A 15,350-nucleotide genomic window follows, 5' to 3' on the forward strand; every position below is an offset into this window, starting at 1 on the left:
GAAGTAATAATCGCTTTGGTTGTAGTATTTGACGAATGTGGGAGGCGTTCATAAGGGTGAAACTCCAAAGGGAGTGAGGCAAGTTAGTTCTACACATCATCGATCAAACCATGTTTAGCAAAGTTTGATTCCTCCTCTCGCTCACGCCATTATGTTGGGGTGTGCCAGGTGGAGTGAGCTGTGAAACAATTCCACACTCTTTTAGATGATTGATGAACTCTGAGCTGAGATAGTTTCCACCTCGATCTGATCGAAGTATCTTAATGGTTTTACCAAGTTGGTTTTCCACTTTGTTTTGAAACTCTTTGAACTTTTCAAAAGTTTCGTGCTTGTGTTTCATAAGATACACATAAGCGTATCGACTATAATCGTCAATAAAAGAAACGAAGTATCTTTCATGGTTCTGAAAGGTCCACATACATCAGTATGTATGAGTCCTAACAGATCGCTTGCTCGTTCACTTTTATGAGTGAAGGAGTCTTTGGCGAGTTTGCCAGCTAAGCAAGATTCGCAATCGTCAAAAGAGTCCGGTCCTGTGGATTCAATAATCCCTTCGGATTGGAGTCTTTTAATTCTTGCCTTGCTTATGTGGCCAAGTCGGCAATGCCATAGAAAAGTATCATTGATGCTAGTCTTGATACGTTTTGAAAGATGATATACGTTATTGTCAGGTTGAACATCAATCTCATAAATACCATTTCGAGGTTTAGCCTCAAAATAAAAGATATCATTCAAGTAAGCAGAAATAGCCATGCCATTAAGAACATACTTAAATCCTTGTTCAAACAACGAAACTGAAATGATGTTTCTGGTCAAGCCAGGAGCATACAGACAATTATTCAAAGGAAAAACTAGGCCATATGGACAAGTAAAATGAAATACTCCAGTTTCCAGAACTAGTACTCGCTTCCCATCTCCAACGATGAGTTCCATGCTGCCTTTATTCAGTTTCCTCCACTTCTCAGGCTCCTGCAAGACATTAACGATGTGGTAACCACATCCGGTATCAAATACCCATGTGTTGCTAGGGACAGTGAAAAGTTCAATAACGTATATGGAATACCTCCAGAAGAGCCTTCGCCATTGGCTCTCTTCTTCTTGATCTCAGCAAGGTATTCGGGGCAGTTTCTCATCCAGTGTCCCATTTGGTTGCATCGGTGGCACTGGCGCTCCTTAGGGGGCGGCGGTGGTATCTTTGGAACCCCTTTGTTAGCATTGGTGGCACGAGGGGCAGCAATGGTAACATTCTTCTTGCCTTTACCTTTATAACCCCGGTTCTTGGGATTAGGCTTCTTGACACCAGCAGATCGGATCATAAGAACTTGATTGGTCCTTGAAGGAATGTTCATCTCAGCTGTCTTAAGCATGTTGTGAAGCTCCGGCACTGTCTTCACCCAACCATTCATGTTGAAATTCATTACGAACTGGTCGTAAGAGCTGGGGAGAGAGTTGGGAATGAAATCAGATGCCATCTCATCGGGCATGGGATAATCAAGTTTCTTGAGCTGATCGATGTGTCCTTTCATCTTAAGAACATGCGCACTGACGGGAGACCCTTCTGCCATCTTGCAACTAATGAGTTGTTTCATGGTGTCGAAACGTTCTTGACGGGCTTGTTTCTGGAACATGCCCTTGAGTTGCTCAAGCATCTCATAGGCACCAAAGTCTTCCAAGCCTTTAGCAAGCTCAGAAGTCATGGTGGCTAGCATAATGCAGGAGACATCAGCCGAGTCATCCTTATGCGTCTCAAGAACTTTTCGAGCAGCGGCTGTGTTGTTTTCAGGCTCGGTTGGAACAGGTCCATCGAGAACATACAGGCGCTTTGCCATGGTGAGAACAAGTCTCAAGTTGCGGTGCCATTCGATGAAGTTGGTACCATTCAGTTTATCCTTCTCAAGGATAGTCTTAAGGGCGTAGGGAGAGTTTTCATTTGAAGACATCTGATTAATTAAGAAAAAGTAAATTTAATTAGTATTTTCGACGTTGTAGCCCCATTATTAATGACCCAATAACATTAATGAAATAGGAGCATAAGAATCTGGCTTCCAGTTATTAAGGCAGCTGTAGCACACAACATTAATAAGTGGTTAGGCAGACTGACAACGATTGCCAATTGTGAATAGAGCACAACTCTCGGTTATGAGGCCTATAGAGACAACGATTGTCTGTATAGATACGTTTAGCTTCATCTTTGCCCACTTTAAGTCTCCAGACAGCTTTAGCACGTAACAGGAGAGTAAAGTAATAGTTGTCCTAGTATAGTGACGTGTGAAAGGGCCGGATGTGTCAATGAAACCCTTTCACCTTGATGGGATAGGCTAGAAAACAAGTGCGGTGCTGTAGCTCCAAACACTCGAAATTTCGCATTATGCCTCAAGTGTGACTTGTAGTAGGATTGGCATAAGCTATCGGTTTTAAATTGGGATTAATTTTATAATTACCAAATAGAGTAAAAGTCAAATTTTACTATATTTATTATCGGGACGAATAGATGAACCCTTTCATCTCCCAGGACACTTAGTTTTAGATAACCTATTAAAAACTAAGTTTGTCGCGATACGGCTAACTGATTTTAAGTCAATAGAAAATCTATTAAGTTATAAGTTTTGGAAATCAAAACGCTTTTAATTTGCAAAACAAAATTGGTTAATAAAATGTTTATTTTCAAATTTATTTGGTATTAGATCGGTGATATTATAATCTTATTATAATCAATCCAAGCAATCACAATAGCAAATAATAATAATATGTAAATCCTTATGGCCAAAAGGTGATCGGTCTCGCTAGAGCCAATTAGGGAGACCGATCGGGTCAAGGGGTTCACAACATAAAACAACCACAAGGATAGACTTCTTCGTGCATTCCGTCATCTTGCCCGAACTCCCACTAACTCCAAGAAATCCTTAAGCTCGTCCTCGGTTATCTTCGCGTATTCTTAATTACAAATTTATAAACTAACAATTATTCGTCCTATTACAAATTTGAACCATCTTTATGGCCAAAAGAAAACCAAAAAATAAATAATAACCGTTTACAACTTTTGAACCATCCATATGGCCAAAAACAAGCTCAACAACCAAACACAACCAAACAAACATATAGGTCGGGGTCGGATTTACATATTCAAAATAAATAAAATTTCGGGTCGTTTTGACTTGGTCAAATAAAATAAACAAAACTTTGACCAAATCTAAAATCATCCGAAAATAAATCTAGATCAAAACTTTAAACGATTTAAAGTTTAAGATGTAGATCCGGTTTTAAACGAACCGGGATCGACTCGTACGTTGTAACCGCGGCTCTGATACCACTGTTGGGTTTCAAAGGTGGTTCGGAACGAAAGCAATCAAGTTATTTCAAACCCATTTTAGTTAATTATTTTCGTTTCAATAAATATTAATCAATATTAATATATATGTTTAAACGAACTATAAAACGCAGCGGAATATAAACGATTTAAACGAACCATAAACGGAAACTCGAACCCGGATCCAGTTACAACAAATACGAGCACGAATAAATATATAAAACAACCATAGATAAGTTAATCGATGTACCTCGGTTATCGAAACCGGGAAGACACCGAGGGCTTAACGAACGACGCTAGATGGTGACACAACCAAAAACGAATCGAGATTAACAACTCCCGACGATTGAGCGGCGGCGGTTGAGGGTGGCACAGCAGCAAAGGACGGCAGCAGTAAGCAGCGCGCAACAACAACAGCTGGAGGCGGTGGTGGTGCTCTGACAACAGCCCGAACCCGGTGGCCCTACTTTAGCGTTGGATTTACTCATAAACGCAGTTCTAAATATCAGAGTTAATTAAAACATTCGCGGAATATAAAAGCTTTCATAAAACATTTCGTAACAAAACACGTATTGTCTTAAAACATCATTTTGTCTTTCAAAATTAACGAACATTAACTTAAACGTCTTGAGTCTTCCGATGCCAGCCTCTTATTCAATGCCACGTGTCTCCTCAAGCGAGCTGCCTCATCCTACTCACCTGCGTGCATACTAAAAGTCAGCTACGCTGAGTGAGTTCTAGTTAATCGTACGCCATACAATACAACACATACATACATATCCGAAGATACATATCCATACTTCACTAGTTACCCTTCTGTCCTACATACATACTTGCTACCATACATACATACATATCTACAATCACTAACCTCAGTCTACCGAGAGTACGTTCATAGTCCGCCGTCTATACCTGTACTCACGATCGTGAACACGTAAAAGGTCCGCAGTCCTTACCTATGTTCACCATTCATGGTACGTACAAGGTCCGCGATCCTTCCCTATACCATCATACATCCACAACACGTACAAGGTCCACGGTCCTTCCCTATGTTGCAACCTAATTCATAGCACGTACGAGGTCCGCAGTCCTCCCCCATGCTAAAGCACGTATAAGGTCCACAGTCCTTTCCTGTGCTGACGCCTATCTATATTACGTATAAGGTCCGCAGTCCTTATCTACGTTACGTATAAGGTCCGCAGTCCTTATCTACGTTGGCGTCTATCTCCTATAACACGTATAAGGCCCACCATCCCTATCTACGTTTACATCTATCATCTACATCACGTATAAGGCTCGCAGTCCTTAACTACGCCATCACCTGCCAAGTCTATGTCCAACAGAAGTTAGAGGGATTTGTCATCCTAACTTACTATGTCGAACGTAGAACTCACATACCATTCGTGTACCTGTATACACATACTTCACATATACAATAATTACATTATAGCATAAGAACACTCTAGGCGTTCTCTACATCCTTCATTTAACAACCATACCCCTTGTCGTTACGTGCAATATCCGAAGATCGTTCACGCCCCGACAAGTATTCATTTGTAATATTCATACATCTTCGATATATAATATTCGTACCTTTATTTTTAACCTGACAGTACGCGCAATATCCGAAGATCGTTCGCGTACCGACAAGCAATCATTCATATCCATCACATATATCACATATGGCATACACTTATCACTTAGGATAAATGTATTAACAACACATCGAGTATGCACACAGCCCCGAAAACATAACAAAGAATGGGGCTAGAAACTCACCTGAACTCTGCTTCTTCCTCTGATAGTTGTAAATCCCTTCTTTAACTGTGCTCGGCTGACTGTATAAGTTACACGTATCAATACTCGCCTGATCTAATCTGGTGGCCTAGTATTAGCTTACTTTACTTATCGTTTTAATCTATTCTCTAATCGAACTTGACTTTAGGCGAAGTTAAACCTTAGGCGAACTTAGCTTTAGGCGAAGTTAAACCTTAGGCGAACTTAGCTTTAGGCGAAGTTGTCATCAGGCGAACTTGGCTTTAGGCGAAGTTGTCATCAGGCGAACTTGGCTTTAGACGAAGTTGTCATCAGGCGAACTTGGCTTTAGGCGAAGTTGTCATCAGGCGAACTTGGCTTTAGGCGAAGTTGTCATCAGGCGAACTTGGCTTTAGGCGAAGTTGTCATCAGGCGAACTTAGCTTGCAGGCGAAGTTCATCAGGCGAACTTAGCTTGCAGGCGAAGTTGTCGTCTGCAGCTACTGTTCGTTCTTAAATCCCTTAATCACCTTCGTTTCTTAACCAAATAACTCGATTTAGGTACCCACGGGATCGTCTGACCAGCGCCTACAAACCCCAACCATCAAATCGACCTAACATCGATGTTTAAAGGGTGCGATTTAGGCATATAGGTTACGGGTTCTTTTTATCAATCGATTAACCCATCAAATCATATCCATTTTCAGTAAGATTAGCTTTGTTGGATTCGTTTTTACCATACAAACTCAGATCTATCATTTCTCAAATCAACCCGAACCTACACGAACAATTTCTAACTATAAACGTACCTTGAACGAGTCGAACTACGAACACGGTTAAGCCTTGATGTTGTTTTGGTCCGTCACAACGTTCCAGCACCAACAAGCTCGGGTTTTCGCCTTCGGTTCTTGGTTCGGGTTGTGTGTGTTTTGGGTGTGTGTGTATGGAATATGTGAGAATGAGGATTAAAGGGTGATTAATGGTATTTATATTTAGGGATCATGGGCTTAAGCCCATGGACTCTCCTTCCTTCTTTCATAACCCAAGTCCATAACCCATATCCATTACCCAACACTAGCCCGACCCATACCAACTCCTACTCTATTTATTTATTTCCCGATAACCCGAGTAAACTTTCCCTCTATTATTAAGTAATACAATTAATATTATTTTGGAAATTTCGGGATGTTACAAGTCTTCCCCCCTTAAAGAGGTTTCGTCCCCGAAACCAAACTTATTCCCTATAAAAGGAAAACTTCTTATATTTACACACTTTATCGAATCGCCTTTGCCTTCTGGGTTATCCTCCTTACTCCTGACTTTGCAGCCATCGAATGGTGGTCATGTGTTTTAGCTATTTAAGGTAGCTCGTCCATGAGACCCTCGATGTACCAATACTCATCTCATCCTTCCAAGGCTTCGATTAGTACTTTTAACACTATTGTTTAAAACAACCTTTCATCATAGCATAATAATCATTCATAACCAAACTCAATATATTACACGTCACTGATAAACATAAGTTTTAAACCTTAACACAAAACAAGTCCTTAAGCAAAAGTAACTTAATAAAACCATTGCATGAGCAATTATTCCTTCATCAAGTGTTCCTCTCTGCAGTTTCCCCAAGTCTTTATCCTTTCGCACCTCCCGCCCCTGATTCCTTGCAATCCCTAGCCATGTGGTCAGCTTTTCCGCATTTGAAGCACTTTGGACGATCAGGGCATTCTCGAGAATAATGCCCACTCTTTCCACACCGATAGCACCTGTCTGTCCCAGTCTTGCATTCTCCCCGGTGCACTCGCCCACACGTCTTACATGCATCCTTGTTCCCAACCTTGGCCTTCCTCTCATCAGTTGTTGTCACCATCTCGCCAGACCGCTTAGCAGAGGTAGCCCATTTCTTCTCCTTCTTTTCCTCCACCACCACATCGTCCTCAGCCAGGTCAGCGTAAACCACTTCTGCAAGTTCAACAGCAGAGTCAAAAGTAGCAGGTTTATTTGCCCTGACTCATGCGGACTTTTTGTGGCAATCCCCTCACATAACATTTGATTCTCTGGACCTCAGTGTCAACCATATCAGGCACCAACCTAGATAGTCGGTTGAATTCAGTAGTATACTCACGATGCGTCATCATACCGGCCTTTAAATTCAGGAACTTCATCTCCGTCCTTTCAACCTCGGCATCTGCACAAAACTTCTTCATCACCAACTCTTTCAGATCGTCCCATCTCAACGCCTTGATCTCATCCCTAGTCTTTCTCTCCTCCACACTTTCCCACCAATACATAGCTTCTTCCTCAAATGACTGAGTAGCATAACCCACAGCTTGGTCGGGACGGCATTCGCTAATGCGGATAATCTTGTCCATAGTGGTTATCCATTGGAGAGTAGCGATTGCGTCTCCCAACCCAGTCAGCTTTGGCGGGTCGCATCCTTTGAAGGACTTATAGTTGCACCCATCTTGGCCTCTTTTCCTGTCATCGACCTTCACAGACTTATCCTCACTCGAGGCCTCTCTTTCTCCTTCCCCATCCTTCCTATCATCACCACCTGCCCCTTCAGCAGTTCGTTCACGGCTTCCAGCAGATCTTTCGGGATTCAGGTTCTTCACAGCAGCAACTACCGCTTGAACAATGGCTGCTTGAACTGCAGGGCTAAGTTGAACCTCTTCGTTGTTGTTTTGGTCTCCTCCAGCTGCGCTTCCTTCATCTTCGGTGTGGGAAGCTTCTTCTACCGAGGGTTGCCGGACAAGAAGAGGCCTACCACGACGTCCAGTGCGACCCCCAGTTCCAACAAATTCTCCAGCTCCAGCCATTAGTATTCTAAAAGGGAAAACACAAACATCATCACTCAAGGAACTATTTAGTACAAGGATAGCAAGGCTAACAGGTAATAACAGTGGCCAGCTGTGACTAGCTGATCACGTTGCTTTCCGTGTCCTATACACTTCCCTTTATGAGTCTATTTGTGCTGGTTCTACTTAAGCAGTTAGTCAAATCAAACAATCAATTATTCCTATCCCTGCCGTTCACGTATCTTTTCTTTCTCATTAACATATATCATTTAATCATACACTTTACCTTTACTGATCTTGCTTGAGCGACACATGGCATTCTTGAACTGGCATCTTCTTTCTTTTCTTACTTAAACCCCATTCTCTGTTCGAGTCTAAGCATGTTGGATGCTTAAATCTCTCGAACTTTACTCTGATACCAACTTGTAAGGCCCCGAACCCGGTGGCCCTACTTTAGCGTTGGATTTACTCATAAACGCAGTTCTAAATATCAGAGTTAATTAAAACATTCGCGGAATATAAAAGCTTTCATAAAACATTTCGTAACAAAACACGTATTGTCTTAAAACATCATTTTGTCTTTCAAAATTAACGAACATTAACTTAAACGTCTTGAGTCTTCCGATGCCAGCCTCTTATTCAATGCCACGTGTCTCCTCAAGCGAGCTGCCTCATCCTACTCACCTGCGTGCATACTAAAAGTCAGCTACGCTGAGTGAGTTCTAGTTAATCGTACGCCATACAATACAACACATACATACATATCCGAAGATACATATCCATACTTCACTAGTTACCCTTCTGTTCTACATACATACTTGCTACCATACATACATACATATCTACAATCACTAACCTCAGTCTACCGAGAGTACGTTCATAGTCCGCTGTCTATACCTGTACTCACGATCGTGAACACGTAAAAGGTCCGCAGTCCTTACCTATGTTCACCATTCATGGTACGTACAAGGTCCGCGATCCTTCCCTATACCATCATACATCCACAACACGTACAAGGTCCACGGTCCTTCCCTATGTTGCAACCTAATTCATAGCACGTACGAGGTCCGCAGTCCTCCCCCATGCTAAAGCACGTATAAGGTCCACAGTCCTTTCCTGTGCTGACGCCTATCTATATTACGTATAAGGTCCGCAGTCCTTATCTACGTTACGTATAAGGTCCGCAGTCCTTATCTACGTTGGCATCTATCTCCTATAACACGTATAAGGCCCACCGTCCCTATCTACGTTTACATCTATCATCTACATCACGTATAAGGCTCGCAGTCCTTTACTACGCCATCACCTGCCAAGTCTATGTCCAACAGAAGTTAGAGGGATTTGCCATCCTAACTTACTATGTCGAACGTAGAACTCACATACCATTCGTGTACCTGTATACACATACTTCACATATACAATAATTACATTATAGCATAAGAACACTCTAGGCATTCTCTACATCCTTCATTTAACAACCATACCCCTTGTCGTTACGTGCAATATCCGAAGATCGTTCACGCCCCAACAAGTATTCATTTGTAATATTCATACATCTTCGATATATAATATTCGTACCTTTATTTTTAACCTGACAGTACGCGCAATATCCGAAGATCGTTCGCGTACCGACAAGCAATCATTCATATCCATCACATATATCACATATGGCATACACTTATCACTTAGGATAAATGTATTAACAACACATCGAGTATGCACACAGCCCCGAAAACATAACAAGGAATGGGGCTAGAAACTCACCTGAACTCTGCTTCTTCCTCTGATAGTTGTAAATCCCTTCTTTAACTGTGCTCGGCTGACTGTATAAGTTATACGTATCAATACTCGCCTGATTTAATCTGGTGGCCTAGTATTAGCTTACTTTTACTTATCGTTTTAATCTATTCTCTAATCGAACTTGACATTAGGCGAAGTTAAACCTTAGGCGAACTTAGCTTTAGGCGAAGTTAAACCTTAGGCGAACTTAGCTTTAGGCGAAGTTGTCATCAGGCGAACTTGGCTTTAGGCGAAGTTGTCATCAGGCGAACTTGGCTTTAGGCGAAGTTGTCATCAGGCGAACTTAGCTTGCAGGCGAAGTTCATCAGGCGAACTTAGCTTGCAGGCAAAGTTGTCGTCTGCAGCTACTGTTCGTTCTTAAATCCCTTAATCACCTTCGTTTCTTAACCAAATAACTTGATTTAGGTACCCACGGGATCGTCTGACCAGCGCCTACAAACCCCAACCATCAAATCGACCTAACATCGATGTTTAAAGGGTGCGATTTAGGCATATAGGTTACGGGTTCTTTTTATCAATCGATTAACCCATCAAATCATAACCATTTTCAGTAAGATTAGCTTTGTTGGATTCGTTTTTACCATACAAACTCAGATCTATCATTTCTCAAATCAACCCGAACCTACACGAACGATTTCTAACTATAAACGTACCTTGAACGAGTCGAACTACGAACACGGTTAAGCCTTGATGTTGTTTTGGTCCGTCACAACGTTCCAGCACCAACAAGCTCGGGTTTTCGCCTTCGGTTCTTGGTTCGGGTTGTGTGTGTTTTGGGTGTGTGTGTATGAAATATGTGAGAATGAGGATTAAAGGGTGATTAATGGTATTTATATTTAGGGATCATGGGCTTAAGCCCATGGACTCTCCTATTCTTTCATAACCCAAGTCCATAACCCATATCCATTACCCAACACTAGCCCGACCCATACCAACTCCTACTCTATTTATTTATTTCCCGATAACCCGAGTAAACTTTCCCTCTATTATTAAGTAATACAATTAATATTATTTTGGAAATTTCGGGATGTTACAGGCATACAAAGAGTAAAAATTAATTATATAGTTACTTTTAGGTTTTAACAACTGTAATGTCGGTTTTCAAACGACTATGTGCTCATAGATGCACTTGAAATGACCGGTCTTAACCCCTACCTGAGTTGGTATGTGTGGTGTTGTTGCACGTTAAAGATTACTTGAAGGTTACTTGAAGGGGTACCTGATGTACACCTTCCACCCTTATACCAACCGGTCTTTATGAGTTGTTATAAGGGCATTCACATTTTTAGTAAAGAAGCTTATTAAAGTGATACTGATTAAAAGAACATTATAAAAGTCATTATAATTACTCCCTTCGTCTCTTTTTAAGTGTCATGATTTGAAAAACAAAAAGTACAAGATAGATTGAATTGTTACATTTTTTACTTACCAAATGACAATAGTGTCATTGAAAATTGGGTTCACCAATATTGTTTATTTATACTAGTCGTGTATGTGTAAGAGTAATATTTGAAATTAAATAATAAGTTATGAAAATGAATGAGAATATGAACATTAAAATGAAGATGGAGAGAAGAAGTATATGTGTTTGATAAAAGAAGTGAGAGTAATATACATAAGGAAAGGAAGGTAAAGTGGAAGGGGGGAACAACATGTTGATTAGTTGTTCTCAATAATCACGCCTTCCATCCAATTCCAATAGCAATATCGATTGGTTTTGTTTTGTTTTGTCTTGAGTTACCAACCAACCAAGGAAGAAAAGAGCCACACGCGTAACCCTTTCTTTCTAGGCTCTTAATAATAATAATAATAATATAAGTGATTAACTTAACCCCTCCCTGTTGTTCTAATTCCAATCCCAATTTCTTTCACTCTAATTTATTCATTAGGGTTTACGATGCTGCTGCTTTCTTTGCTCAATTGAGAACCTACCTGCCTGTATTCCAACAAGAATCCACTCAATCAGTCAGGTATCCTTTCAATCCATCCAAATATTATTATTATTATTATTATTATTATTATTATTATTATTATTATTATTATGCCTAATGCTAACAACATACAAATTGAATTCAAGTATTGCAATTTTACAAATACCATCTCTTTCAACTCAAACCCATGATTCAGTCATATTTACAAGAATTAGGGTTGCTTTATTTTTATACTTGTTTCTTGTGTTGTTTGCTAGGCTAGGTATCAATCATATCATATCATATCATATGATGATGAGCATCAAAGATTGGGTCTTGTCTCAGTTACTTTCTAACTCATTACCTGATGCAAGGCCATTGTCTACCAATGACTCTTTCTTTGAAGGTACTATATCATAATCATTTCTCTTGATTTGCCAATATTAATATAGTCATTACCATTCGCTTTCTTTCCAGGCTCCACGCAAACACCACCGTCTGAGGCAAACATATCACACCCCTCTCTTCCCAACCAAGAACCCCCACCTCTACGCCAGCTCACATTCGACACTCCACGCCACCACCCTCATTCAAACAATCAACGCAATTTGGACCCCTTGACCAGAATTGAATTGCTCCAAATCAAATTCCTGCGTCTTCTTTCCCGCTTGGGCCGCCCGCAAGATGATTTACTGCCGGCCAAAGTTTTGTATCGAATGCATCTGGCAACGTTAATACGGGCCGGAGAATCCGATCTTAAACGGGTTCATCTCAGAAGCGATAAAGCGAAAGAGATTGCCATTCAACAAGAAGCGTCGGGTCAACCCGAGTTGGATTTCACCTTTACAATTCTCGTCCTCGGTAAAACAGGCGTTGGCAAAAGCTCCACCATTAATTCCATACTTAATCAACCAAAAGCCGAAACAAGCGCATTCCAACCAGCCACCGATCGCGTCCAAGAAGTTTCGGGGACCGTTAATGGAATCAAGATTTCGGTCATCGATACACCCGGTTTATTACCTTCCTCACCAAACACTGTCGGAAGAAACCGGAAGATTCTACGTAAGATCAAGAAACGTGTCAAAAAATCGCCTCCCGATATGGTTTTGTACTTTGAACGGTTTGACTTGATTAACGGTAATTACAGTGATTTTCCGTTGTTAAAACTGATAACTGAGGTGTTCGGTACGGGTATCTGGTTTAACACAATGCTTGTCATGACTCACTCGTGTTCACCGCTTCCTGAAGGTCCAAACGGGTACCCGGTTACATACGAATCGTATCGAACCCGATGCACGGATGTATTCCAACGGTATATTCATCGCGCGGTTTCCGACTCAAAACTTGAAAGCCCGTTTTTGTTTGTGGAGAATCATAATGAATGTAGAACCAATATGAATGGTGACAAGATTCTTCCAGATGGGCAGATATGGAAATCCCAGTTTCTGTTATCGTGTTTATGCACCAAGATCTTGAATGATGTCAACAAGGTTTTGGATTTTCAAGATAGAATTGAATTGGGGGTATCGAGTAACGCGCGGGTCCCTTCTTTACCTCATCTGTTATCGTCTTTTCTTCGACATCACATTTCAAACCCTAATGTAACCGAAAGTGAAATCGATTATATTTCACTTCAAGATTTGGACCAAGAAGAAGAAGACGAGTATGATCAGTTACCGCCTATACGAATCTTGACAAAAACCCAGTTCAAAAAGTTAACAAATTCTCAAAAAAACGAGTACCTTGATGAGCTGGATTATCGTGAGACTCTTTATTTAAAGAAACAGTTAAAGGAAACGTTACGTGCACGTAACGAGAAAATTAATAATCAAAATGAAGATTTTGGTGAAGGAAATTCTGACCCTCAAGATCCCGTGTTGTTACCCGATATGGCGGTTCCTCCAAGTTTTGATTCTGATAACCCGTTGCATAGGTATCGGTGTCTTGTTACTAATGAGCAGTGGCTAACTAGACCGGTTCTTGACCCGCACGGTTGGGACCATGATGTCGGGTTTGATGGGATAAATGTGGAGTCAGCTGTTAAAGTGAGTAAAAACTTATATGCATCGGTTACAGGACAGGTCAGCAAGGATAAACAGGATTTTAATGTACGGTCAGAGTGTTGTGCTGCTTTTGTGGACCCGCGTGGGCCCACTTATAGCGCTGCGTTGGACGTTCAGTCGTCGGGCAAAGATCTGATCTATACTCTTCACGGGACCACGAAAATGCGTGTTTTGGAACGGAATGTTGGGGAGTGTGGAGTGTCGCTGTTGTCGTTCGGGAACAGTTATTATGCGGGTGCGAAAGTGGAAGATAGTTTTTTGGTAGGGAAGAGAGTGAAGTTTGTGGTCAACGGTGGTCAAATGAGGGGGCGGGAACAGGCGGCGTATGGTGGGAGTTTGCAGGCGGTGATAAGGGGTAGGGATTATCCGGTGCGAAATGACAAGATTAGCCTTACTATGACGATGCTGTCTATGAATAAAGAGACGGTTTTGAGTGGGAGTATAGAGTCGGATTTTAGAGTGGGGCGAGGGACGAATGTTTCCATTAATGGTAATCTGAACAACCGAAATATGGGACAGTTGACTGTTAAAACAAGTAGTTCTGAGCATTTGGAAATAGGTTTGATTGCAGCGGTTTCGCTTTTGAGGGTTCTTTTTAGGCGGGTGCGAAGTGGCGGTTCGGTTGAAGAAGACACTGAAGATGTGTGTGTGTGACCTGAAGTCGGTTGCGGTTTCATTTTTTGAGTTTGTTATGAGCCTAAATGGTTTGTTTTAAATTAAGGGGAGGCAAATAGAATAATTGTAAATGTATTTTGAGGAAGAGTTGGTGTAGGAGATTTATATGAGAAGATATACAATTATATCGAACTTGTTTTTTTGGGTTATTGTGGTTTTTAGTTGCTAGCTGTAATAAGAGAAAATAGACATGAAGAAGATGATAAATGGGATACAGTATTGGAATCCTAAACTAAACCTTAAAACATGGTACTAATCCGTTTTTGGTCTCATTCTTGAGCTTCTCTCAAGTGAAATTACAATCAATTCTATATGTTTGGTTCTTTAATGTAGCATCTGACATCTCCTCTTTATGTTTGGTTCTTTAAGGTAACATCTTTGGTATTTTAATGTAACATGAGTTTGTTTGCAAATATATTAGGAGATTAGTAGCCAGCTAATGTAACATCTCTACATCTTTAATGTAGCCTGTGTTGTAACTCTCTATTTGGATTTTGCACTTGAAGAAGACAACAGTCACAAGACACACACTTCGTGTCTTACTCTTTCAAGAAACAAGATTAATTCCATTATAGTATTAGACTATTTGCTTATAGGTCTCCATTATAGTCAAATCATCTTTATACTCTTTTATGTTGTGGTGATCATAACTTTTGTGCAATGTTCATTTATTTGATTTCAAACTGATTAAACCAAACCGAAGAGAATAGAAACCATTTAAACCGAACCGAATTACATACTCGGTTTTTGACCAAAAACCGTATTGGATTTTTGTTTTTCAGATCGGGTTCAAGTTTCTGAGATCTTATCTCAGTTTGAACCGAAAATTAAATAGTGGTGATTATTTTTGTCATTTAGCCATATCCAATTATAACCCGACTCCAGTTCTTACTTAACCAAATCCCAATCCAATAAATATTTTAAAAAAGAATTAAAAAAACTACAAGGTGAAAATCGAAAACTCAAAATTTGGTTCTGGTCGGTTTGATTTTTCTACAGCTCATATACTTTGAATGTGAATGACATCATCCCAATTCAGTTAT

At 40.6% G+C, this 15,350-nt stretch overlaps 1 protein-coding gene across 1 annotated transcript; it reads left to right on the forward strand.

Annotated features, from left to right (window-relative positions):
• The first annotated feature begins 11,842 nt into the window (after positions 1-11,842).
• On the forward strand, positions 11,843-14,510 carry LOC143629621 (translocase of chloroplast 90, chloroplastic-like). The gene is made up of 2 exons (XM_077098850.1): positions 11,843-11,975; positions 12,047-14,510. Exons 1-2 carry the CDS (start codon positions 11,879-11,881, stop codon positions 14,284-14,286), a joined length of 2,337 nt encoding a protein of 778 aa, XP_076954965.1. The 5' UTR covers positions 11,843-11,878; the 3' UTR covers positions 14,287-14,510.
• Positions 14,511-15,350: the final 840 nt, after the last annotated feature.

Source organism: Bidens hawaiensis, unplaced genomic scaffold, assembly GCF_021521415.1.
Source record: "Bidens hawaiensis isolate Kalapana, Puna unplaced genomic scaffold, B.hawaiensis_p1.1 tig00005344_1, whole genome shotgun sequence".
NCBI lineage: Eukaryota > Viridiplantae > Streptophyta > Magnoliopsida > Asterales > Asteraceae > Bidens > Bidens hawaiensis.